Source organism: Equus asinus, chromosome 16 (genome assembly GCF_041296235.1).
Source record: "Equus asinus isolate D_3611 breed Donkey chromosome 16, EquAss-T2T_v2, whole genome shotgun sequence".
In the NCBI taxonomy this organism is placed as follows: domain Eukaryota; kingdom Metazoa; phylum Chordata; class Mammalia; order Perissodactyla; family Equidae; genus Equus; species Equus asinus.
The window spans coordinates 1,443,046-1,469,331 of NC_091805.1; the positions used below are offsets into that span (position 1 = coordinate 1,443,046).

Consider the following 26,286-nt stretch of genomic DNA (forward strand, 5'->3'; position numbering starts at 1 on the left):
TTCTGTGGTGGTGATTTTTTCTCTGAGGTCCTATTGACATTCGTTCTTGATGTTACCTTTATTCCACTGTGTTGGCACTTGTATCAGCCAATGATATTTTAAAAATTAACCTCTGTTTTCCCGTTCCCCGTAATTACAGGAGTCTCCCTTTGTTACTAATATTTAAGTAGCTCTGCGAACCATTTGCTGCTCATCTTGGGCAAGTTGCTTAACCCCTGTGAGCCTCAGTTTTCATGTTCGCAGTTGAAACACTAGAATAGGGCCATCGGAAGGATTAAATGGATAGTATGTAAGAGTTTGGGTTTAGTACCTTGCTCGTAGCACGCATCAGTACACAGTGCCGTTATTGTTATTTTTCTTAACACTACCTGCACATCCTCTGTGGTGCCTACGTTGAAGTTTACAGATCAGTGTAAAAGGGCTCAGCATCTTACACGCGTGTTAAATGACTGGACAGACGGGGAGAGTGATGAGCTGTCATGCCATTAACTTGAGGTGATAGTAGCAGGCAGGAAACAAGAACACATTTAGCCATTAAGCATTTTGTGTAACACTAACTAAAAAATGATAGCCTTGTAAACACCCAGATTCATGTACATCTCATTTCTTTCACATGTATATGTTTAACATGCAAATTATGTGTGATGGGCAAAACGTATTTTGCTAAGTAGAAATAATTTCTTTTCTATGGGTTCTGTTGATGATTCTCTTTTGTTTTTCTCTCCAACAGCTCAGCCATACACCCTCAGATTGTTCCACAAACTTTGATTTTTCTAGGAAAGGTTTGTTAGTGCTCACAGATGGTGCCATTACAAACAGGAATGCCCACAGGCCCTCTAGTAACTTGACTGTATCTGGGTTATTTCCTTGGACTCCTAAGTCGGGAAATGAAGACTTTCACTCAGTTATTCAACAGATGGCTCAGGTAAGGTTCTATCTTGTTGTGAGAATATTTAGCTTTATATTGCCTGTTACAGGTTAGAAGAAGAACCTACACTCACCCTTTTTGCCTTAAAATGTGTTACTCTGTGTTTTGTTTGCTTGTGTTTTTATATTATTAGGAGGAATTGGTACTATTTTCTGACCTGTGTTTTGGAAATTTATTGGGTTAAAATTACATAAGGAAGGGGCTGGTCCCGTGGCCGAGTGGTTAAGTTAGCGTGCTCTGCTTCGGCGGCCCAGGGTTTCGCCATTTCAGATCCTGGGCTCGGACATGGCACCGTTCATCAGGCCATGTAGAGGTGGCGTCCTATATGCCACAACTAGAAGGACCCACAACTAAAATATACAACTATATACTGGGGAGATTTGGGGAGAAAAAGCAGGAAAAAAAAGATTGGCAACAGTTGTTAGCTCAGGTGCCAATCTTTAAAAAAGAAAAAATTACATGAGGAAATATCTGTGTGCATGGCAGATAGACCATGACTCCAATTTGACATGTCTCTGCTCTTGTAGGAAAGAGACTCTTACAGTTTTGACCATAGGAGGAAAATTAATGTGTCTGCCAGGAGTGATGAAACTCCTCTGAAACTGTTTTTAATTTTATATCAGAACAGAATTAATGGGAGTTAGAACTAATGTAATTTGGAAAATCTGGGGAAACATTCAGAAGAGTCGTCATCCAGTTTTATCCCTGATGCCTGTTACAAGTTCAAGGACAGACACTGAGCTTTGGATGTGTTGGTTCTGTGTTTATTCACCTCTCTTTCTAAGTGTCTTAAAAAAATGAATCTTGAATTTAAAAGTTAAAAAGACCTTCAGGTGTGGTAGTTAAATAATGTTCTATACCTAATTGGTTTTTGACTTTATGGCTCTGTCCCCTTAATTTGACTAATTATTATTATTTTTATTTTTTAACTTTATTGAGGTCATAATATTTATAACATTGTGAAATTTCAGTTTTACATAATTGTCAGTCACCATATAAATATGCCCCTTTACCCTTATGCCCACCCCCAACCCCCTTCACCTCTGGTAAGCACTAATCAGTTCTCCTTATCCATGTTTTTGTTTATTTTCTATATATGAGTGAAATCATACAGTGTTTGTCTTTCTCTGTCTGGCTTATTTCCCTTAACATAATACTCTCAAGGTCCATCCATGGTTTTGCAAATGAAACGATTTTGTCTTTTTTTTATGGCTGAGTAGTATTCCATTGTGTATATATACCACATCTTCTTTATCCAATCATCAGTTGATGGGCACTTGGATTGCTTCCAGGTCTTGGCTATTATGAACAATGCTGCAGTGAACATAGGGGTGCATAAGTCTCTTTGAATTGTTGATTTTAAGTTCTTTGGATAAATACTCTGTAGTGTGATAGCTAGATCATATGATATTTCTATTTTCAATTTTTTGAGAAATCTCCATACTGTTTTCCATAGTGGCTGTACCAGTTTGTACTCCCACCAGCAGTGTCTGAGGGTTCCCTTTTTCCACATCCTCTCCAACATTTGTTACTTTTTGTCTTGGTGATTATAGCCATTCTAACAGGTATAAGGTGATATCTCATTGTAGTTTTGATTTGCATTTCCCTGATTTGTGATGTTGACCGTATATTCATGTGCCTGTTAGCCATTTCTATATCTTCTTTGAAAAATCTCTGTTCATATCCTCTGCCTGTTTTTTGATTGGGTTTTTTGTTGTTTCATTGTTGAATTGTATGAATTCTTTATATATTTTGGAGTTTACCCCTTGTTGGATATATGATTTGCAAATATTTTCTCCCAGTTGGTGGTTTTTTCGTTTTGTTCCTGGTTTCCTTTGCCTTGCAGAAGCTCTTTAGTCTGATGAAGTCCCATTTGTTTATTTTTTCTTTTGTTTCCCTTGCCCAAGTAGACATGGTATTCAAAAAGATCCTTCTAAGGCCAATGTCAAAGAGTGTACTGCCTATATTTTCTTCTAGTAGTTTTATGGTTTCCGGTCTTACCTTCAAGTCTTTGAATCCATTTGGAGTTAATTTTTGTGTATGGCCAAAGATAATGGCCTGCTTTCATTCTTTTGCATGTGGCTGTCCAGTTTTCCCAACACCATTTATTGAAGAGATTCTCCTTTCTCCCTTGTACGTCCTTGGCTCCTTTGTCGAAGATTAGCTATCCATAGATGTGTGGTTTTATTTCTGGGCTTTCAATTCTGTTGCATCGATCTGTGTGTCTGTTTTTGTACCAGTACCATTCTGTTTTGATTACTGTAGCTCTGAAGTATATTTTGAAGTCAGGGATTGTGATGCCTCTAGCTTTGTTCTTTTTTCTCAGGATTATTTGGCTATTCAGGGTCTTTTGTTGCCCCATATGAATTTTAGGATTCTTTGTTCTATTTCTGTGAAGACTGTCATTGGGATTCTGATTGGGCTTGCATTGAGTGTGTAGATTGCTTTAGGTAGTATGAACATTTTAACTATGTTTATTCTTCCAATCCATGTGCATGGAATATCTTTCCATTTCTTCATGTCATCAATGATTTCTTTCAATAATGTCTTAGAGTTTTCATTGTATAGGTCTTTCACCTCCTTGGTTAAATTTATTCCTAGATATTTTATTCTTTTTGTTGCAATCGTAAATGGGATTTGTATTCTTGAGTTCTCTTTCTGTTAGTTTGTTATTATAGAAATGCAACTGATTTTCGTCAGTTTATTTTGTACCCTGCAACCTTGCTATAGTTGTTGATTTTTTCTAATAGTTTTCTGATGGATTCTTTAGAGTTTTCTGTATATAAAATCATGTCTTCAAACAGCCGGAGTTTCACTTCTTCCTTGTTTATTTGGATTCCTTTTATTTCGTTTTCTTGCCTAATTGCTCTGGCCGAAACCTCTGGTACTATGTTGAATAAGAGTGGTGAGAGTGGGCACCCTTGTCTTGTTCCTGTTCTCAAAGGCTTTCAGTTTTTCCCTGTTGCGTATGATGTTGGCTGTGGGTTTGTCATATATGACCTTTATTATGTTGAGGTACTTTCCTCCTATACCCATTTTATTGAGAGTTTTTATCATAAATGGATGTTAGAACTTGTCAAATGCTTTCTCTACATCTATTGAGATGATCTTGTGGTTTTTATTCTTTATTTTGTTGATGTGGTGTATCACATTGATTGATTTGAGGATGTTGAACGATCCCTGCGTCCCTGGTATGAATCTCACTTGATCATGGCGTATGATCCTTTTTTTCTTTTTCCCCTAAAGATTGGCACCTGAGCTAACAACTGTTGTGAGTCTTTTTTTTCTTTCCTTTTTCTTCTTCTCCCCAGAGCCCCCCAGTACATAGTTGTATATTGTAGTTGTGAGTGCCTCTGGTTGTGCTATGTGGGATGCTGCCTCAGCATGGCCTGATGAGCGTGGCCATGTCTGGGTCCAGGATCCGAACCAGTGAAACCTTGGGCCGCCGAAGTGGAGTGCATGAACTTAACCACTTGGCCCCAGCGCTGGCCCTGCGTATGATCTTTTTGATGTATTGCTGTATTCAGTTTGCCAATATTTTGTTGAGGATTTTTGCATCTATGTTCATCAGCCATATTGGCCTGTAATTTTCCTTCTTTGTGTTGTACTTGTCTGTCTTTGGTATCAGGGTGATGTTGGCCTTGTAGAATATGTTGGGAAGTGTTCTGTCTTCTTCAAGTTTTTGGAATAGTTTGAGAAGGATAGGTATTAAATCTTCTTTGAATGTTTGGTAGAATTCTCCAGAGAAGCCATCTGGTTTTGGACTTTTATTTTTTGGGAGGTTTCTGATTACTGTTTCAATCTGTTTTCTTTTGATTGGTCTATTCAGATTCTCTATTTCTTCTTGTTTCAGTTTTGGGAGGTTGTAAGAGTCTTAAGAATTTACCCATTTCTTCTAGATTGTCCAATTTGTTGGCATATAGTTTTTCATAGTATTCTCTCATAATCCTTTGTATTTCTGTGGTATGTGTTGTAATTTCTCCAACTGATAATTATTTTTATGTGATGCTTTTGTTGCTTGATTACATCTATGAATTTCTCATGTTGTGAATGCAGCTGTTAACTAAAGCAATAAAATACTTGTCTGTCACAGGTAGAACCCATTTGAACGGATGGTGGCCTTTCTGTAATCTTTCAAATTATCCTAATACAATGGAGTATTAATGCATCAAAATAGAATTAAAAAAAGAACCCTAGGAAATGCAGCTGTTCTGACTTAGGCTAACCACTAAACAGAAAGCAACTTTTTAATGTATCTCATTTGCAAAATGCACTTTGCATCAAGAGAATTTAGAGATATTCAGTGTAAAAAGTAATTTGAATTTACTGTGGGAAAGCACATTTTCCTCAGGAATTTGCGTCCATCTGGGATTTATCTCGTGAGGTGAATGAAGTGTGGAAATCCCTCTCCGGCTCCCTGAGGCTGCAGAGCACTGCACGTTCCTCCCACGTTCTGCTGAAAATAATCGAGTGAGAGGGTTTCCCGGAATAGTTTATTACTGAAATGCTACGTGTCTTCGGTTTTATCGAGATGACCTAGGAGGAGCTGTTGTTGTATTCGCAAAGGAGCAGTTTCAGTTCCTCAGAAAGGGTGTGTCGGTTCGGTGTCCTTCCCTGCCTTTTCACCCTCCCTTAGGGCCGCCAGGTCGAGTACATCGATATAGAGCGGCCTTCCGCCGGAGGCCTCGGGTTCAGTGTGGTGGCCGTGAGAAGTCACACTCTGGGAGAAGTTGACATCTTCGTGAAGGAGGTCCAGCCAGGGAGCATAGCGGACAGGTGAGGAACGTGTTCATTTTGCGTTTTGCCAATTTTTGTCTGACTGTTCTGACAACAATGCTATAAAGAGAATAGAAACTAGTAATAAAAACAGAACAAGAGCAGCTAATGCTTCCCCTCCCTCTTCCACGCATTGGTCAGGCCGTTGCAGGTGCTCTCACGTATAATTGGGGCAGCGGTGTGGCTCGTGGTCTTGTTAACTGCCTCTTATAGATGAAGACAGAGTTCAGAGAGGTTCAGCAGCACACCTGGCGTCACACAGCTGTTAATGCTGGAACCAGGATGTGAGCGCAGGGTGGTCTGACTACACAGCTCGTGTTCCTCCTCTTCCACCGCTCTCACATGGAACCCGGTGCTTTAGCTGTGGTCTCGTCAGTAAGATGGGAATCTGCACTCTCAGACTATATCATTCATTAAACTTAAGATTACAGTAGCTTTTTTGGTGGTCGTATCACGCTGTTGATTATTTTACTTTTCATCAATTGAAAGCCCCCTCGAGCCTGTGGGATCCCCCATTGCACTGTGTCTTGGTTTAATTTTTAAGGGGTGTGGAGCCTTGTGCTTTGTCTCTGTTTGATTTCAGGTCTTGAGTTTATTGTTTTTAACAATCACACTGTTCGTTACGTTTACTGCCTGTTAGAATAATAGCAGCAGTAGCAGTGTGATTATGAAAACGTTCTCAATTGGTGATAGAGTTTTGAATTCACATTCTCCACTCATGGGGGATCAGTTCAGGGCTTCCCAACTGGAAATAACAGATTCAGAAACGATGGGTTCCCGTGACCGTGCATCTGCGTTCTGCCACGCAGTGTGGCGTCCCTCACGTGCGTTCTAGGAGCCAGAGCAGCGGTCAGACACGTGTGAGGAGCTCTGTCCTGTGCTTGGTGATTGGGTGAACAGAGTTAGGGTAATCGTGTGGCTTACTGTCCAAGCTGGAAAAGTTTTGGGAGCGAGAGGCTGTGCCATTACTAATGACACTGAGACCACAGGTATAAACCAGGAGGGATCTGGCAAACCTGGACAATCCAGGGTGAACCCAGACCTCAGGTCACTCAGTGTTAGCTTGCTCATGGCTGCGCAGTCCCTTGACAAAAAGCCTGTTTAACTTCGGCCCAACTTTTTAATTTTTTTCCTTTTTTTTTTGAGGAAGATTAGCCCTGAGCTAAGATCTGCTGCTAATCCTCTTTTTGCTGAGGAAGACTGGCCCTGAGCTAACATCTGTGCCCATCTTCCTCTACTTTATATGTGGGACGCCTGCCACAGCATGGCTTGAGAAGTGGTGCACAGGTCCACACCTGGCATCTAAACCAGTGAACCCCAGGCCGCCGAAGCAGAACATGTGAACTTAACCGCTGCGCCACCAGGCGGGCTCCCCCAACTTTGTAATTTTTTTAAACTTTAAAAAATTATATTTGGGATATAATTCACATAACATAAACATTGTGATTTTAAAGTGTACAGTTCAGTAATTTTTAGTGTATTTTCAATGTTGTGCGACTTTTTTGTGGTCCGTCATTATGTCTCAGTTACTCTGTACTAATAGGTCTGTGATCGCAAATTGGGGTGGGCACTTCCAAAAGAGGACTTTGCTGTTTGGAAGTGTGCAAAAAACCCCGACCAAGGCTGAGGAGTCGGGTGGCCTCCCAGAGGCGGTGGTGCTTGAGGGAATTTGAGAGGAAAGAGTGGGGTCTGTAGAGAGCAGAGGGTGTCGGGAGAGGAATAACGAGACGCTCTTGACCAGCAGCCCTGTGGGCAGAGGGAACACAGCTCATGTCCTTGGAGTGTGGCTGGTACTTGCCTGGCATGGAAGGTTAGTGCAGGATGGTGTGAGAGGGGCTGGGGCGAGGTAGGGCCAGCCAGGCAGGACCTTCTCGATCGTGCTAAGTGGCCTTCACGGTCAGTTCTTCCTTTCTTCTGAGGACTGTCCACACAGAGCTGTGTCATTGTGGGAGCTTGCCTGAGACCTGTTGGCTCTCAAAGTCATGGGAATCCGTTATTTCTGAACGTTGGGATGGAGAGACCAGGACTGGTCTCCCCTTGGATGGAAAGGTCAATTCAGTTTCATAGTATGGAGGAGTTAAATAATAAATAACAGTAGTGGTAAAACTAATTCTGCTCAATTTTAGAATGCATCAAAATCGTATTTTCCAGGAAACTTCTCTGTAGCTTGTTTATCTTAGGCTGAGTTTATATTCCCTGAGCAGATACTAACTGGAAAGAAACAAGGTGTCCTGGAAGTCTCTTGGGTAGGGAAAAAGGAAGATTACAGTAGATCAATTTCCAGAAAATAGAAAACTTGTGTGTGAGCAAACTAAGGACTGATTTATGCAAAATGAGTTACATCAGAATTGAAAAGATTCAAGAATAACTTATTCCTTTGGGATTAAATAATAAATTTTCCTAATGAACAAGCTGTGAATAGGAATTTTGGTGAAGAAGTTAGAGAAAGGACGACACTGGAGATGGGAAGATGAAAGTGATTCCGGACAGTGTCCTGTAGCGGTCACATTTAAAAATACGTGTTTTGGGCCCTGTGGCCGAGTGGTTGAGTTAGCATTCTCTGCTTTGGCGGCCCAGGGTTTTGCCGGTTTGGATCCTGGGCACGGACGGGGCACTGCTCATCAGGCCGTGCTCAGGTGGCGTCCCACATGCCACAACTAGAAGGACCCACATCTGAAAAAAAAAATGCAATTATGTACGGGCGGCCTTTGGGGAGAAAAAGGAAAAACAATTAAAAAATAATAAAAAAAATAAAAATCTAAAAATACGTGTTTCTTTAGGACTAGGGAAAAGTTCGTAGGCAAGATTCTCAATTTTGAAAATATGTATTTTGAAATTGTGAAAATCATTATGAAAGTGATACATGCATATAATAGAAAATTATAAAATAGAGAAATCTAACAAGGCAAAAAAAGAAAAACCCCAAACCTTTTGGACTTTGACCACCCTGAGACAACTAGGAAATACCCTAGAAGGTTTTCTTTTACTAAAGATAAGGTCATGGAGTACATTCAGTATCTTATTCTTACTTCTTAATATACCATAAGCCTTTCCTAATATTAATAAAAGAATATGAAAGCAACATTTTAAAATGCAACATGATCTATTGTGAGAGCCACCCACAGTTTTGGCCCCCAAAATGGAAATATCCAACTTGCTAGTTTCAAAGGAGAATCTAAAATGGATGAGTCCCTGTGCTCAGAAAGCCTGAAATCGAACAGGAAGGATTTAGCTGGCTCTGTGGACAGCATCGTTAGTGTAAATGAATGTGCCGTGAGTGATAAATGAGCGGTTCGGAGCACCAGTGAGGGAGAGAGACAGCTGGATGGCGAGGGAGGTCTGAATTTGGCTGAGCGGAGTGGAAGGGCATAGAAACGGAGGGAACCGTTTACACAAGAGCAGGACGTGCAGACGTGTCTGAGAGGAAAGAGTAGTTCAGAGTAGCGAGAAAAGGCGTTTGTGAGGCAGGAAGCTAAGCTGGAAGAGTGCTTTGGGGCCAGGTGTAGCCGTGTTTGTGTCTTAGAGGTCAGAAGTTATAAATTCGGGTCCATGACAAAGTTCTGCTGAACCTGCTGTGACCTGAGAAAAATGAGGGCAATAGAGTGGAATTTTCATGGTTCTAAATTTGTGAATTAGAATTCTCCGTTCAGAGATTAATCCCTTTTCAGAGAGAAAATGTTGTTTTATGAGACAATCCTGGCAAGAGTTTTTCTTTCCTTGTTGGTCAATAACTGCAGATAATCATACATTTTTGAGTTGGGAAATACCAGCCTGAAGAAAGCCTAGAAAAATAAACCTTGAGGGATTTTCGAGTTCGGTTTTAGGTATTAGACAAGGAGTCTCAGCTGGACAGTTGACGCTGGGGCTGGAAAGGAGGAGCTGGGTGGATGCAGGAGAGAAAGGAGGATAAGAGAGAGTGGTAGGAACGGAAGAGGACGGTTCTGGGAGATCCTGGAGTCAGGCAGAAATCAGAGCAAGTCCTACTCCAGCACGCACTTTGAGAAGTCAAAGAGTTTACTTCAGGGGCTGGCCCCGTGGCCGAGTGGTTAGGTTCGAGCGCTCCGCTTCGGCGGCCCAGTGTTGTGCTGGTTCGAATCCTGGGCGCAGACATGGCACCACTCTTAGGGCATGCTGAGGCGGCGTCACACATGCCACAACTAGAAGGACCCACAACTAAAATATACAACTATGTAGTGAGGGAATTTGGGGAGAAAAAGCAGAGAAAAAGAAAAAAAAGAAGATTGGCAACAGTTGTTAGCTCAGGTGCCCATCTTTAAAAAAAAAAAGAGTTTCCTTCAGAATCAGATTTCTTCGATAGGATGCTAAGCTTGCCCGGGCTCTAGTTTCTCACGTGTATAATTTAACTACTTTAAAGGCGACTGAGGATTAAGTGAGATCACGTCGGCAGAGCATTTAGCACAGCACCTGGCTCATAATAAGTGCTCAGTAAAAATTAACTAGAATAGTACCTTTTTTATTTTTAACATTTTGCTAATTTCTTTTAAAAATAGTTCCTTTTACTTGGGTTAGCAGTGGGGAGATTGGGGCAGAGAGTAGGGCTCAGACGTAGATTTGGAATTAATCCCTGTTGATTTTCAAGGAGAGTGTGGCCTCTATTGACAAACGTTGGAGCAGTGAAGGACGTGGGGCCGGGATGCATCTGCCAGGGGGAGGTTGCTGGTGAGGATCTGCTCACCCCAGGGTGGGATGTGTTGAAGTCAGGTTGGAAGGGTTCAGGAATACAGGGTATGTGCACGGTCCATACTGCAAAACCTTGGCAGTGGGGCCCTTGACATTGTTTTTGCTTATTTTTCTAGACAAAAGTCTTTTAAAATGTGTGTGGGGGTGTGTGTGTGTCAGGGGGTGCTCTACTTAATTGGTTAATTAGCTAATAAATGCTTTGATGACAAGCACTCTGAAGACCTCTGTTATATTATGTAATTATTTGAGTGAGTGTCCTAAATGAAGTAGTACCATAAGAACTAATCTCCTCAACTTGAATAATAGATTTTTTTTAAATCAGACTACTGTATCACTTAAACAATATTTTCTTTTCTGATTTCATCAAGGGATCAAAGGTTAAAGGAAAATGACCAAATATTGGCTATTAATCACACACCACTGGACCAGCGTGTTTCCCATCAGCAGGCGATCGCCTTATTACAGCAAACCACTGGGTCCTTGCATCTGGTTGTGGCCCGGGAGCCAGTCCACACAAAAAGCAGTGCTTCTACCAGCCCACCCGATACAACCCTGCCTGAGACAGTGAGTTGCAAGTTTGGAAAAATACTCAATTTTGAATTACGCCATTGATTTTAAGGAGTGCGAAGACATTTAGAGGGTGTCATTTTACTTGTCAGAGTTTGAAAAAGATAATAATATCTCCAAATGCAGCATTAGCATATTAAATAAGATATTTCATGGAGGGTTTTTTTTGGTTCTTTCCGATAGTTCTCCTTATTTAAGATTATTATTTAATATAGAGGGCAAATTGTAGTATTAGGTATAATTTATTGGGTGATGGAAAGAGTCTTGTGTTCCTTGGTGATGTAGCCAGTTAATTAATTAAGCTGAGAGTTTTTATTAGAGATTTACTGTTGAGTGTCTTAAGTAAGATTTGGTTATTTCAAAAGCATTATTTTTGTAAATTATATTGGGTGTTTATGACTAGCCTATTGATACTGCAAAATTATGGAAGTTTTTCTTTTTTTCATGTAAGGATGTATACTGAGCAATTTAGAAGAATAAAAGTATGTGTCTCTTTTGGGAATCTTTAAACTTGCTTTATAACATTTTACAGATTTTGGCCTGCATCTTTGGAATGCGAGCTAATAAATCTTATTTTCTTATAACACTAAGTGCTAGCTGATGTATTTAATTTTTATTCATTGGGACAAAAGGGAAAATAGACTGTCTGGGTACAGTACAAGGTCACAACAACACGAATTAATATATGGACGTTTTCCCTGTTGTAATCAGTCATATTTATTCAGCACAATTTACATAATAAGCAGAATGAACAGAGTGGCGAGTTGTTTGGCCCTGTGGTTGAGACCCAGGGCTCTGTACTCAGACTCAGGAGTGGGGTCGAGTCCGGCTCGTCCACTCCCAGCCGTGCCACAGTGGGCGGGTTTCCTGACTTCTCCATACCTCAGCTCCCTCGTCTGTTACTTGGAACCAGTAACAGTGTCGGCTTCACAGAGATGTCGTGAGGACTAGTGAGAACGCACGTGGAGAACTCAGCACAGTGCCTGGTGCCGCGAATGTTAGCTGCTCTCACTAATTCAACTATATTTTTGCACACATTGCTGCTGCCCAGGTATTAGATATTGTTCCAGACGTGAATTTATTAAATATTCCCAATATTTCTGGTCATTTTAACATTGCACAGTAACTTTCCAAGTTAGTGTAATGGAAGAACTAAGTAGTAAGTACGGCCTGGTGATCTTGAGAGGGCGAATATTGTCCTGCAGTTGGATTCTGCGAGTTTGGTGCGCGTTTCTGATGGAAGCCTGCCAGTGAGAGGGAGACACTCGTGTCTTTTCTGACTTGTGTCGTCCTATTGCTCTATCTTCAGTCGGGCCTGCTTTCCTCTCCCTGGTAGGAGTCTCCTGAACTGGTCTCGGCACCTCGTGTCCTTCTCCCCATCCGACTTCATGTTGCTGCCAGGTTAGCCTCCTGAACCGCCGCTGTGGCCCGGGCTCCCTCCTCTCAGACTGCCCTTCCTCCCACTCGCTCCTCCGGCCAGCTCCACCCAGACAGTCAGTCCCTCGCGCGTGAATGCCTTCTTCTCTGCAGAGCAGTTAAAATGCCTTCTCTCCTTCATGCTTCCCATAGTCACTCACTGGATTTGACTGCTCGCCTTCACCCTCACAGCTTTATAGTATTTTGTGATGCTCTTCCACTTCAGATACGATGTATCTCTTGGTTCCTACGGTGTGCTGTGCACTATGCCAGATGTTGGGCGTGGATGGGGCATGAGACTGTTCCGTCCTCTTAGGACCACAGTGTCCGATGATCCAGGATTCGGCCCTGTGTTCTAGGTTCTCTCTCTACTGGCTTGTAAGACCCTTAGGGGAAGGGACCATGTGATCATCTTTACATATCCCCTAGACTCTAGAAACTGCCTTCGTTAATTGTAAGAAGGTTTCCTTCGTGGTGTCTCTGTTGCTTTAGTGATCGCCGTGTTGAGAAGCTAAGACTGTTGCTAACACTCTGACTCTTCCTTGCCATGAATCTGTAGGTTCGCTGGGGCCACGTTGAAGATGTTGAGCTCATTAATGATGGCTCCGGCTTGGGCTTTGGCATCGTCGGAGGAAGATCGAGTGGCGTGGTTGTGAGGACGATAGTTCCTGGAGGGTTAGCAGACCGAGTAAGTTGACCTTCTTTGTTTTTGTTTGGTTTTATACAATTTAAGTTGTATGGCTTGAAATGTGATTTTGTAACATGGGTTACTAGGATATGTGATTCCACAACTAGAATTTAAGTAGATCTAAAAATTTTTTTTCCATAAATGTTAATGTACATTCATTCTGCTTTACTTTAGATATTTCCTAAAGCAACATTTTCTTCTTTCTTTTTTTTTGCCTGTGATTGGTGGTCTTCTTGATTCCATCAGAGGATGATATTTTTTATTGAAAAGAACTGTTAATGGATATTGTATTCTGAGTGACTGTATTGTTCTCTCCAAGGTTATCTTCCAAGGGCCTAAATGTTAAAATCAGATGGTACAGTGATTGTAAACATGTGCGATGTTGTACGTGGTAAATTTCACTTGAATTACAGTTTTCTAGCGTCATAAATCAAATGACTTCACTTCATTATTTAGCTGTGTTTAAACTGAAAGTGTGCCATTTTCAAACTTATTAACTATTTCTGCTTAGTTTTACACTGAAGAAAATGTTAAATTCTACATTTAGTTTTTAGAAAGTGGTTTAGAAATTTGGCTATGAAGTCACTTCGTAATGAGCTCAGATTATATAGACTGTCTGTGATAATCAGAATAATAAGTAAATTTCACTGACTAATATCCAGTTACGTATAAATTTATCCATTCTAACAAACACGTCAAGTGAGAATGAACTTGCTGTGCAAGCACAGCTTTGAGACGAGTCCTCAGCTCCTCATTTAACCAGCATCGCACCACCTTATACAGTGTGGAGCCGCGAACATTCCTACTCTCCCTTCAGCATCCAAGTGGGTGCATTTAGAGCAGTGGCTCTCATAGTTTTGTCTCTGGACCCCTGGGGGTCCCTGAGTCTCTTGCAGGGGTTCTGTAAGCTCAAGACAAGTTCTGTAATAATACTGAGATGTTATGAGCCTCTCACTGTGTCAGCATTTGCACTTATGGTGCAGACGCAGTGGTAAACTGGACCCGTGGTGCCTTGGTGCGAAACGGGGCAGTGGCTTCAGTCATTGCATTCTTCTTCGCCATGTGCTTGCCACAGAAAAAGAAGCAAAACGCCAGAATCACTTAAGAAAATGCAGTAAAAATTATTGGTTTTAGTAAATTTTGACCTTTAAGTGCATGTCTTTTTAATATTGTGTGACAAAATGGGATGTGCCATACGGCACTTCTGCCGTATACTGAAGTATGGTGTTTGTCTTGAGGAAAAGCATTTGTGAGACAAACCAGCGACTTTTTAACATGGAGCAGCATTTTTCTTTTTTCAATTTATTTTATTTTTTTCTCTTATTCAAAAAAGCTTTGGAGATGTAATTAACACACAACGTTATATTAGTTTCAGGTCTACAACATAATGATTCGCTATTTGTATATATTGTGAAATGACCACCACAATAAGTCTAGTTAATATTCATCACCACACGTAGTTACAAAATTTTTTTTTCTTGTGATGAGAACTTTTAAGGTCTACTCTCTTAGCAACTTTCAAACATACAGTGTGGTCTTATTAATTATAGTCCCCATGCCGTACATACGTCCCCAGCACTTATTTATTTTATAACTGGAAGATTGTGCCTTTGACCCCCTTCACCCATTTCACCCACACCCACCCTCCACCTCTGGCAACCACCAATCTGGAATAGCATTTTTATTTTTGAAAGAATAACTGACAGAAAAATTATGATTATTTAGACTTGAGTATTTGGCAGACATTTTCTTAAAAATGAATGATGTGAGTCTGTTACTTTAAGGAAAACAATTGACAGAATTTATTGGTGATGATAAAATTTGAACTTTCAAGGAAAAAGTTAGAATTTTGGAAAATTCGTGTTTTACCATGAGCTTGAAATTTCCCAGTATTTAAAGACTTGATTAGATTGTTGGTGATGTTGACCAACCTGATTTTTTGATATTATATAATGAAATATGTCAGTATTTGGAAGATCTGCATAACTGTGAATCAATATTTTCTGAAGAACAATGCATGATATAACACAATAATATATGGGTAAAAAATCCATTCAAAATTCAAGACTGATCAATAGATTTTAAAGAAACAGTATCTCAAAGTTTGTTGATGTAGTTTAGATTCCACTTTGCAACTGACCTTTAGGAAACCACCACCTGTCAAGTTTTGGTGTGTTATCAACTAAGAATGGGCTGCAAGGGGGATTAAAATGTCCTTGGTTTTCCAGCTGTGTATCTGATTGAGGCCGGACTTTCTTTATATCCTTCAACCAAAACAACATGTCGCGACATAGTGAATGCTGAAGCCAATATGAAAACCCAGCTGTCTTCATTAAAGCCAGGCACTAAAGAGATTTGCCAAAATATTTTAAAATACCACCCTTCTCACTATTTTTTTTTGTTTTAGAAAATATAACTTTAAAATAAAAAACATATACATCAATATATATAAATATTTTAAAAATTTCTCGCTGCCATTTTCTAATTCAGCAGATATCAGTGGAGAGAACCACAGAGAGCAAAGCTCTTTGAGAGTCTCAGTACTGTTTGAGGGATAATTGATATACAATAAATGGCACATATATAAAGTATGCAGTTTAATAAATTTTGACGTGGGTTTACTTTAATTCTGTAGGGCAGACCAGCAGGCCAGACACAGGCCAGAGTTGGTGTTGCAGCCTGGACTCTGAAATTTGTAGGGCAGGTTGGCAGGATTTCTGTTACAGTCTTAAGGCAGAATTCCTTCTTCTCCAGGAAACCTCAGATTTTGCTCTTAAAGTCTTCAACTGATTAGATGGAGCCCAGCCACACTATTGAGGGTAATGTCAACTGATTGTCATGTTAATCTCATCTGCAAAATACCTTCCCAGTAACATCTGGACTAGTGTTTGACCAGACACCTGGGCACCATGACTCAGCCACGGTGACATATAAATCTGCCATCATACCATCTATCCCTGAGTCAAGGGGAGGAATGTATCCTTCGTTCGTGAAACACCCATGGAAGTTTCCCACACCCCTTCGCCATCCCCAGTAATTTCTCAGAGTGTAAAGGGGTTCTGAGACCAAATAGATTGAGGATGGTCATTTTAACACTTCATATCACTTCATATGGGTCTTCATAACACTTCTATGGCACAAAACAAATAATCATCTTTAAAAAGGGTTTTTTGAAATTTTTTCTAACCTGGGAAGAATGAGATATTGTGGAGTATTTTGATATCTTTTCCCACGTCCCCTCCCCGCTTAGCAATTTTAAAGGCTTGTATGCAGGAGTAACATTTTTCAGCATGCAAAGTGGAGAGAGGCTGTGCAAAACAGAGGGTCCAATAAATTTAGAAAACACCAAGTTAAACAAAATCAGATAGCTCTCTTTACTGTAAAAGTTTTCTGAGCTATTAATATCCTACGGTGCATTATGGCCTTTCACAGGGAACATATGACATGCAGAGTTTCCCAGGTTAATCCCTTTGAGGCCCAGTTGGGAAAAGCCCAGGCCTGACTTTCGCCCTTGACTGGAAGGACTCTTGCTGTTTCAGGGCATCAAGGATGGGGAGGGGTGTGCCCGTCAGAGTCGCAACAGAGAACCAAGGGTTTACGCCAGACGTTGTTATCTGACTATTACCTGTTATTCTCATGTAATCCTTAAAACAGTCATCAACTTTATTCCCAAGTTATAGATATGAAAACTGTTAAGAAATTGCCCAAGACTACACAGCTGGGAAAGGATGATGTCAGGATTGGGGCCACATTGGTCTGACTCTGCATTCTGTCCTTTGCTGCTTAAATCTGTTTATCCAAAGTTGATCCTGCTGTTTTCCTGATATGCACCTGTCCGGGGGTGGTCAAGCCCATCATCAGGGAATAGCCAACTCCAGGAGCAACAGAGCTGTATGCTTCCCTGTAGGGAGTACGGGGGGACCTAACAGAGGGCACAGGGCAGCATTCACTCTCTCTTCCCCTAATTATAGCTTTAAAAAGATTAAAGGGGGTGTTGCTTTTAAAGTGTCCTCATGTTCTGAATATTAATGCTCACTGTTGATGGTGGCAGTCTTCATGGTAAGGGAATCTGGACGTCTTAGGTCATTAGTTCAGATGTGACCAAGAATAATAATAAAGTGATAGCTACATTCTGCTAATGGGGTTAATTAATACTACTTTCTTCAAAGACTATAAAATTGTATGATAGAAAGTTAGAAAAGGAAGTCAGTATTTCTTATTTAAAAGGGCTTCATAAAATTGCACCCTATATTTCCTTTTGTGTAGAAACAAGTCAATATGTATAGTTAGAGATGGGAGAGAGTTGAGGGGACGTGGTAAAGAACACTTACCCGAGGTCAGTGCACCTAAAGAGGCCTTGGAAGTGGATGCATTGGAGGACTTGCTGGAAAAGCATAGGCTAAAGATGTTACAGACAGCATTGAGTTTACTGCACACAGCTCCTCAGTGAGAGAGGAATTTATTTCCACTTATTCCCAAGAGGGATCCGAGGTTTAGGGAGGATTAGTAACTGACCTTTGACCTACAGTTTGATCAAAGCAGAGCCAGGATCTGAACTTGGGTGTTTCTGAGTCCACAGCCCTTACTGTCCTTCTGTCTGTCTGCTGCTATACAGTAAATGAAATGTAAAAATACTGATTTAATGAGCTTTTTGGAAACAGTTATTGAGATCTAGTGACAGTGACCGAGCAGTAGGTATAGTCAGGGCCAGTTCCATGGGTAGGGCAAGGGTGGACCCACCTGCCTGGCGTCCTCAGCACTCCAGAATGACAGTGCCCGAAGCATATGTCTTTTGAGAATTCTGCTCAACTATGGCAAAAATTCCTAAAATTTTCAGCAGCTAGAAGTTTGGTGTCTTTTTTTGAAATTGATAATGAGCAGTGTAAAACTTGGTTTTGCAAGATCCCTTTCATGTGCTCTGGAGGAATTCTTGGGAAATCAGTGCTGACTGACCCCGTTGTGTCTAGAAGGTGCCGCTGGACACGGCCCCTTCAAAAGGTGTCCTGAGTTACTGCCCTTTTGGTGTGAGGCAGTTGTATTGTGAGTCAGACTATCGATCCAGTGACTGTGAATGCTCAGAAGGGTGGAAGCAACGGGGACTGGAGGCTGGTGTGGACGCTCAGGGAGGTTCAGTGAGAATGAGCAGGGCCCAGTGGGGCCGCTGGACTGTTGGTTGTTGCTGGCAGTTGTGCTTTGAGCAAGTCTCAAAACAGACGCGTTCCTCCTCCTTCACGACTGTTCCTTCTCCTTAACTGTCGGTCGACGAGGGCTCTGGGAATTTGAGTAGGACGGGCAGATGTGTTTACTGCTGTCCTTTAATTCCTTGAGGGAAAGAGTGTTTATTTTATTTTCTGCCAATGACATATTGCCTTTTGATTAAAGACCACTGATAGAACTGGCCTGGAATCAAAACTAGTGATCATTTTCTGAGTTGGGGAAGTATCTGGTGCCAGTTTTTAGTTTTCAAAGAAACAAATCTGATTTCTTTATTTCTTTTGTAGCTCAGGCCGGAATTCCTTTGTTTTTATTTAGTTATTTATTTTTTTGGTGAGGAAGATTGTCCCTGAGCTAACACCCGTGCCATTGTTCTTCCGTTTTGTATGTGGGATGCAGCCACAGCATGGCCTGATGAGTGGTGTGTAGGTCCACACCCGGGATCTGAACCCGCGAATCCTGGGCTACCGAAGCCGAGCACACAAACTTAACCACTACAGCACTGGGCCAGCCCCATGGTTTTCAAATATTGAAATTATCATCCACCCAGCCTATCAGAGAACTGAAAATGCAAAGTAATGTATATTTTTTTTAGCTAATAACTACTAATAATGTATTTTTTTAAACCATATAAATGATACTGTTAGTGTTTTCACTGTAATAGTGTGTTCTCCTGTTACATCAGCTGTTTTAATTATTCTGCCTTCCTTACTATCTTTGCCCATATGCATAATTTTTTTTCTCTTTTGAAAGAGTCTATGGGTTAATAAACGCTTATATTTGGATGTTTGATTAGCACACTGTCTATGCATCTTGGCACAGCTGTTTATTTGCCGTCATTGATTTATGATTTCTGTTAAAGAACAAAAAGGACTCTTTGCCTTTTAGTTTCCTTGCACAGTAGACAGGTTATGGAAGGAGAATGTCAATCAGAAAATATCAATAAAAATCAGCACTTGCGGCTGCTGGTCTTAAACGAGGTAGCTGTCATTTTGGTGTCTTTCCTATCAATCTATGATTGTTTTTGCACTTATGAATTCCTTGGAACACCTGTTTTTCTGGAAGAAGAAAATGTTTGACTTTGGGTGACAGATGCAAATTATCTACATCATTTTAAATGGAGTTGAGGTAAAATAGAAAAAAAATAGTGCCTAGGAAGTGATTAAATATGTACTGACGGTGAAATGCCTTTTTTGGCCAAGCCGAGTATGAAAACATGCATTAGACATGTTCTTTATTCTTTGTTCGGGCCGTAGTCCTGTTCAAGGATGGTTTGAGTCACAGAGGCAGCTTCACTCTTGTTTGTGTCATGACCATGGACTTTCTCTTAAGTAGTTGCTTGTTTTATTTCCAATTTGTTGCCTTGATAAAAATGGAATATCACATCAGTGCTCAAAGCTGAAATCCAGCAATTCTTTATCCTTTTCCATCATAATTTCCTCCTCACATCTGTTTTTCCCTCTGAGTCTTTCCACATGTTTCTGAGTGGAATTGCGTTTCTGTTTCCTGGCTCTTTGGCTGCCTTCTCCAGAGCTCACAACAAAACACTTAGCTTTCTACTCATCGTTTTGATCTAATGCCTGCCTTCAATCAGGTTTCTGCAAAACCAGAGAAGAGGAAGGATGGGGAATAGACTGTAGTTTTAAGGCTTTTTTCCCCCTTACTTTTTTCTTCTGAATTTCATCTGTGACTTAGAGGTGGTGCCTCCTGGAGCCAGGAATATGGTGGTTAGAACGACACCAGCCCAGTCAGTGCCCACTGCTCCCCCCTCAGGCTGTCCTCTCCCAGCTGCAAAATAGAGATTTTTTTGTCTTCACTTTATTCAAGTTTTTTGACAGTTATGGCAATTTCTTGGAGAATAGGGAAACAGTGAATTTACTGTCTACTAATGTTACTCTGGAGATTTCGAAGTATAAGGAAGTGACTACGTGAGGACAGGTCTTCAGGGGACAACTGGTGTTGAACTTTGGTTCTGCCGTTTATTAGCTTTGTGACCTCAGGCAGGTCAGTCACCCTTTTTGAATCTCAGTTTTCTCATTTGAAAGTTGTCCTTCTCTGAAGGAGATCATGTACGAAAAGTCATGTTCAACCTGTAAAGTGCTCTGCAGGTGTAATTTCTTGTAACCAGCCACGTTTACATTCTGGTATTTTAAATGTTGTAGTAAAGATAAGTAAAGAGAAGGCAAAATTTCTGATGGAAAAAATTCAGTGAAAAAGCAGGTTGATCAGCTGTTGCAGAAATTTCACAAATGAAGATAGAATGGAAAGGATACACATTTTGAACTGATACGCTTTTGCTAATTTATTTTTTAAACTCTGTGTATGAAATGTATATATGTGTAAAAGTGTGTATAATGTCTGTACTCATTTTAAGTAATAATAACAACAGTCACCAATGTACATATCCCCAAGTTTAAGAAATAGAACATTTTAAATTATAACAATAATGGTCATAATCACCAATGCACATATCACCAGTTTAAGAAACAGAACATTGCGTATCCTTTCTCTAAACTCCAAACTCATCCGGAATCGGGACTTTAAATACCTTCTGTATGCTAATGACTCCCAAATTTAAATGTGTAGTCTGGACTTCTCTGAACTGCAGATCTGTGTGTCCAGCTGCATCGCTGATGTCTCCACTGGCATGACAAATAGGCATCTCGGACTAGACGTGTCTGGAACTGGCCTCCTGGTTTCCGTGCCCCCCATCTGTTCCTCTGTGGTCTTCTTTATCTCGGTTAATAGCAACTCTGTCTCTCCAGGTGCTCAGGCTAAAAACTTGGAGTTTTGCTTCCTTTTCCCCCTCACACCCCACATGGAAACTACCAGCAGAGCCTGTTGATGGTTTATAGAAATACACCTAGGGTCTCGCTTCTCAGCACCCCCTGTGCCGGCCTAGTCCCAGCTGTCATCTTTTCTAGGTTATGGCTTTAGCCTCCTGACTGGTGTCTCTGCTCTCTCGTTTCCTCTCCTGTGGTCTATTTTCAGTACAGAAGCTTGAGTCATCTTGTTAAAAGTCGGTCAGATAATATCCCTTCCCTGGTCATCACCCTCCAGTGACTTCCCTTCCCAATCACTCAAGCAGATGCTCCACACCGCTGACCCAGCCAGTGTGCTCATCGCCCCTTTCTCTTTCTCTTCCAGCCGCACTGACTCCTTGCTGTTCCCTAAAGGTGCCCTGAGCTTGTTGGCCTGTAGCGTTGCCACCTTTATGCCTGGGGCTCCTGATCTGACCCCCTCCTCCTCTGGAGGCCCAGGGCTCTCCCACCTCTTCCTTGTGTGCGTGACCATTGATGTCCTGGCTCCAGGCTGTTAGGCAGGAAGGGGTATCCTCACGTACATGCCTGTTTTAGAATTCCAGTTACTCCTCTCCGTTGAACACCACCCCCCCATCTTTTTTTTGTTTTATAAGGACTTTCTTTTCTCTGTTGCCAATTCAGCCATTCATTAAAAATGTTGTCTTTTATTCAGCATTTATAGATGGCTTCTTTGTCTGCTATTTTGCCAGAATTGAAAGTCCGATGAATTGTTAACTGGTGAAGTTAGATCATTGATTTTTCAGAATGGTTTCGTTTTGATCTTGAACTAAAGGATGGAAGACTCCAGACTGGTGACCACATCCTGAAGATTGGTGGCACAAACGTGCAGGGAATGACCAGTGAGCAAGTTGCACAAGTGCTCAGGAACTGTGGGGATTCCGTCAGGATGCTTGTCGCAAGAGACCCAGTTGGTGAAGTCTTTGTAACCCCGCCCACCCCCTCCGCCTTACCTGTCGCTCTGCCTGCCAACAGCGCCCCGAGCTCTGTGAGTATACAGATCGCTCATTCGTCGTAAATACAGGTGTGAGACACTGCAAGATTGGAAATGGCTTCAGCTCCAGGTCCCCGTGGGTGTGAGTGGTGTCTCAGTGCTCGCCGGTGAAGCAGAGGAGAACCCAATTTGGAGACACTGGACAAGTTTGATTTTCTTTTTTGCTGTTTTCCAGGGTTAAGTCACTTAACCCTCCCTGAGCCTCAGCTGCTCATCTGTAAATTGGAGAGTAATAATACTTGCCATTTCTATTTCATTGGAGTGGCGAAGAGACATCCAGATAGTGGAGGGGAAACTGTAAATACTGGTCAATGTAGGAGAGTTATCAGTGATAGGAACAGAGTGGCCAAAGGGAATAGACCTTAATGATGATAATATTATTATGATTAACAACAATCATAATAATTATATAATAATAATTATCATTACTATTAATTGATATCAAGCACCTGGAATTGTCCAGGTCATCTGAAGTCCTCACGGGAATTCTGCCAGATTGGTCTTACCAACCTCTCATCAGGAGAGGTCTTGCTAAGGTCTTAATAGTTTCCTCATCTAAGACCTGTTAACAGACGAGGAGGCTAAAGTCCAAATAGCTTGTTGAAGGTCACCTAGAGAGTAAGTTGCGAAGCTGGGATTTGAATTCGGATCTTTCTGGTCCATTCCAAGCTTTTGCCAACTACCTCACCGGCTGTGCATCAAGTAGATGATCAGACAAAAGGAAAGAGAGTTTTTGAAAGGAGGGGCCGGGAGGAAGAGGACAGAAAAGAGAAGCGACTGTGGTGGGAATGGGGTGGAGACCACCGTTCATCTTGCCTTTCCCGACTGGGAACTGTTCGAGTGGAAGTTTCTGTCTGAGATCCTAGAGCCATTTTGTTTTCGTCTCCGACCTCAGGTTACAGCCGTTTTCTTTGCCCTCCGTTCCCCTCGTTCTCTGGAGCCTTCTACCCGGCACTGAGGGACCATGTTGCTGTGTGCTAGATGAGAATTTCATGCGATTAGTTATCTTATAATGTTAATGTTTTGAATTGAAAGCCAGGTGTTCTGTTTTTAGACACCTTGCTCTTTACAGAAACGTTTTAGCTTAGAAGACAAGTAATGAAAATAAGTTCTAGGTCAATATTTTTTGCTCACAATAATTATTACAATAATTAGTCTTACAATTTGTGTGTAAATTTTTCTTTCCATTGAGTTCTTTCAGATTCAAATTTATCCTGAGTGTTTTCTGGGTGGCTGCGTTAGTTTTCTGCTGGTGTGAAGCAAATCACCACCGGTTTAGTGACGTGGAGCAGCCTTCTGTTAGCTCCCAGTGCTCCGGGTCAGAAGTCTGGGGGCTTGGCCAGGCCCCCTGCGGAGATTACAAGGCCAGAATCAAGGCCTGGCTGAGCCCTTATCTGGATTCTCTGGGGACGATCCATTTCTAGGCTCCTTCTGACTGTTAGCAGAGTACAGTTCCTGGCAGCTGCAGAACTGGTCTCTTTTCTTTGTTGGCTGTTAGCTAAGGACCCTTTCCAGCTCCTTAAGACCCCTGCGTTCCTTCTCACGTGCCCCTCCATCTTCAGACTCCAAGCCCAGTCCTCGTGCTTCACGTCTTTTTCTGCCACGAGCAGGAGAAAACGTCTCTCTTCAGGGATTCCAGGTTAGATTAGGCTCACCTGGGTGGCCTCCCTCTTGCCTTGTAATGTAACGTAAACCCAGGAATAGCACCAGGGACCAAAGTCATGAGTTCTTAGTCTTAGAATTCTGCCGACCACAGATGCTGAGAAAATACTTGACAAACCACACACAAAGTGACTATGTGCACACAGTTATGTAACTAAACATTATATGTAACTAAAATTACTTTTTCCTTTTAGGACAAATCTACTCTTTTTGAAACTTACGATGTTGAACTCATTAAAAAAGATGGACAGAGTCTTGGGATTAGAATTATTGGCTATGCTGGAACTCCTAATACAGGTAAGCGAATCATTTCTATTTTATATTTGGAAATAACTGTAAAAGATGTTAAGGTTTCTAGACAGTAAAATTAATATCTGCAAATTTTAATTTGAACATTGAACAATAAAACCAGGACTCTGTGAGAGCAACCAGTTACTTTCCAGTGATTCGAGGATGAGTTTTATCTGAATGGTTTTATGGCTGGCTTGATAGTTGTTAACAAAAGAATCTAATTGTCCGACTCATTGTATAACATTGGATCGAACCTCCTCTTGCTTCCAAGAGACAGATATTTTGAATATTCTGACTGTTACATTATGACATTTTACATGTAATAAAATAGGTACTGTGTATATTTTGTATTATGAATGTCAAAAAAGTATTACTGTTATGTTTAATCACTGGAGAAATAAGATAAAACAAATACTTTAATTACAGTTATTTTCCTTTCATTTAAAGGGGCTATACTGTAAGAGTAAACACATGGCCCGCGTATCTTTGAGTAATCCCCCCTCAGCTCCCGCATGCCAAGCTTTGGTAACTTTCACTGTGAGACTGACTCTATTATTATAAGAGAATCATGAGAGTAAGAAAAAATAAACCTTCTTCCCAAATATCTGCTAGTAACGTGAAAATCCACAGTTATGAAATGTTCTAGTTTTAAAAAATAGCAAGATTAGAGAGTGATTTAAAAAAAATTATTATTTTGCATACTTACAGCAGGTGGAAAGATTAAGAGTGCTAATGTATTCAGAGTCCTGAATGAAATTCATGTCAGACCACCTTGTGCTATTTTAGCCTAATGAAATAACTGCTTTCAGACCGTTAGATTTTTCTAAGTGCTACCTTTTTTAGGTTCAGAATTTAAATAAGTTCCAAAAGAGCTGAGTATGGGTCGTATAGTGATGTTGCAAAAAAACTGTATTGAGTAGCTCCCAATATTCTGTCCGGTCAGAGAAATCATGGCTTAGTTTCTAAACTTGTGGCTTATGAACTTTTATCATATTAAGTTTTCAAGGTGTTCTTATAAACCTAATGACAAATGTACAGGGTAAAATGAAAGTGAATAACTGATAGAACATTGAGAATGTTTGGTGTTTATGTTACCCAATAAAGAAAAGAATCATTTTACTTCTTCACCCTCGAAAGAAGTTTTTGAGGCTGGCTTGGGGGCAGTCGTGAATCCAAAAACTAGAACGTTTTAGAACTCAATATGCTTTTTAAGGTGTAGTCTTTCAAAATAATTTCCCCTTTATTCCATTCATTGGAACTTTTGAGCAGTTACTTTAGTGGATTCTGGAAGGGGATAGAAAAATGGATCTAAGAAAAGTCTATTCAGGGAGACAGACTTGAAAATAACTCTCAATTGTTCGAGGATAAGTGAAATACGTGTTTCAGCAGAGTTACCATCAAACCATCATCATATGGCATTGCAGGAAAGATTCGATTTGACAGATGGAAATGGAGACTTCGCAAGGAGAGAGCGTTTGTGCTAGGCATGGAAAAGGAAAGGATTTTGATAGAAGGGGTGAGGTTGACAGGAAGAAAAATGAAATGAGAAAAGGGATAAAATCATAAAAATACTAGTTTTGGTGGAATATCGAGTCTGTGTGTCTGGCCTTTGTCTTGTTGGAGGGAGCGTAGTTGGAAGATGAAGTAAAGAAAGGTTGGGGCAGATTATGGAGGTCCTTGAATGTGATTCTATGAAATTTATATTTTATTCTATGGGCAATAGGAATCCATTGATGTTTATTTTTTTTCTATAGACAATATTTTAAGCTCATTTGAAGTTAAAAAATAAAAATATAGAATCATCCAGAGTTGTAGTGTTTCATTTTCCAATTTCCCCTCCAATCTTTGCTCATAGACATGCACAGTTTTTATATAGCTGTAATTTTTCTATAGCCATTTATTTCTGTTTAAATGTTTTATTTTAGGATATAAGGATTATTCCATGTTGCGATATTATTCTAGTTTTTAAGGCTGTGTGTGCTTTCCTGTGTCTGGGAAGCTAACCGGAGCAGTGAGCTGAATATAGGCAGGAGGACCTGTTGGGAGCCTCGTTGCAGTGCTGGTAAAGGATGAGGACAGCCTGTGCCGGGTCCGCGGTGAGAAGAAGACAGGACAGGACAGTCCCCCTACCTTGGGCTTCCTGAATCCCAGCTTCTATTGGGGAGCGTTTCATCAAGCTTTCATTACTGATTATGTTTCCAGAAATATTCATCAGCCACATCATTTCAAA

The 26,286-nt window shown here is 40.9% G+C and overlaps 1 protein-coding gene across 3 annotated transcripts in view; it reads left to right on the plus strand.

The window, feature by feature from the left end:
• PATJ (PATJ crumbs cell polarity complex component) overlaps positions 1 to 26,286 on the plus strand; it is a 309,336-nt gene that overhangs the window by 10,886 nt on the left and 272,164 nt on the right. For all 3 annotated transcript variants that reach the window (XM_044749519.2, XM_044749521.2, XM_014854688.3), the window contains exons 4-9: positions 731 to 925; positions 5,565 to 5,704; positions 10,774 to 10,969; positions 12,948 to 13,076; positions 21,885 to 22,097; positions 23,960 to 24,062. In XM_044749519.2, the coding sequence (XP_044605454.2) occupies positions 731 to 925; positions 5,565 to 5,704; positions 10,774 to 10,969; positions 12,948 to 13,076; positions 21,885 to 22,097; positions 23,960 to 24,062 (976 nt within the window). The remainder of the gene's footprint in view (positions 1 to 730; positions 926 to 5,564; positions 5,705 to 10,773; positions 10,970 to 12,947; positions 13,077 to 21,884; positions 22,098 to 23,959; positions 24,063 to 26,286) is intronic.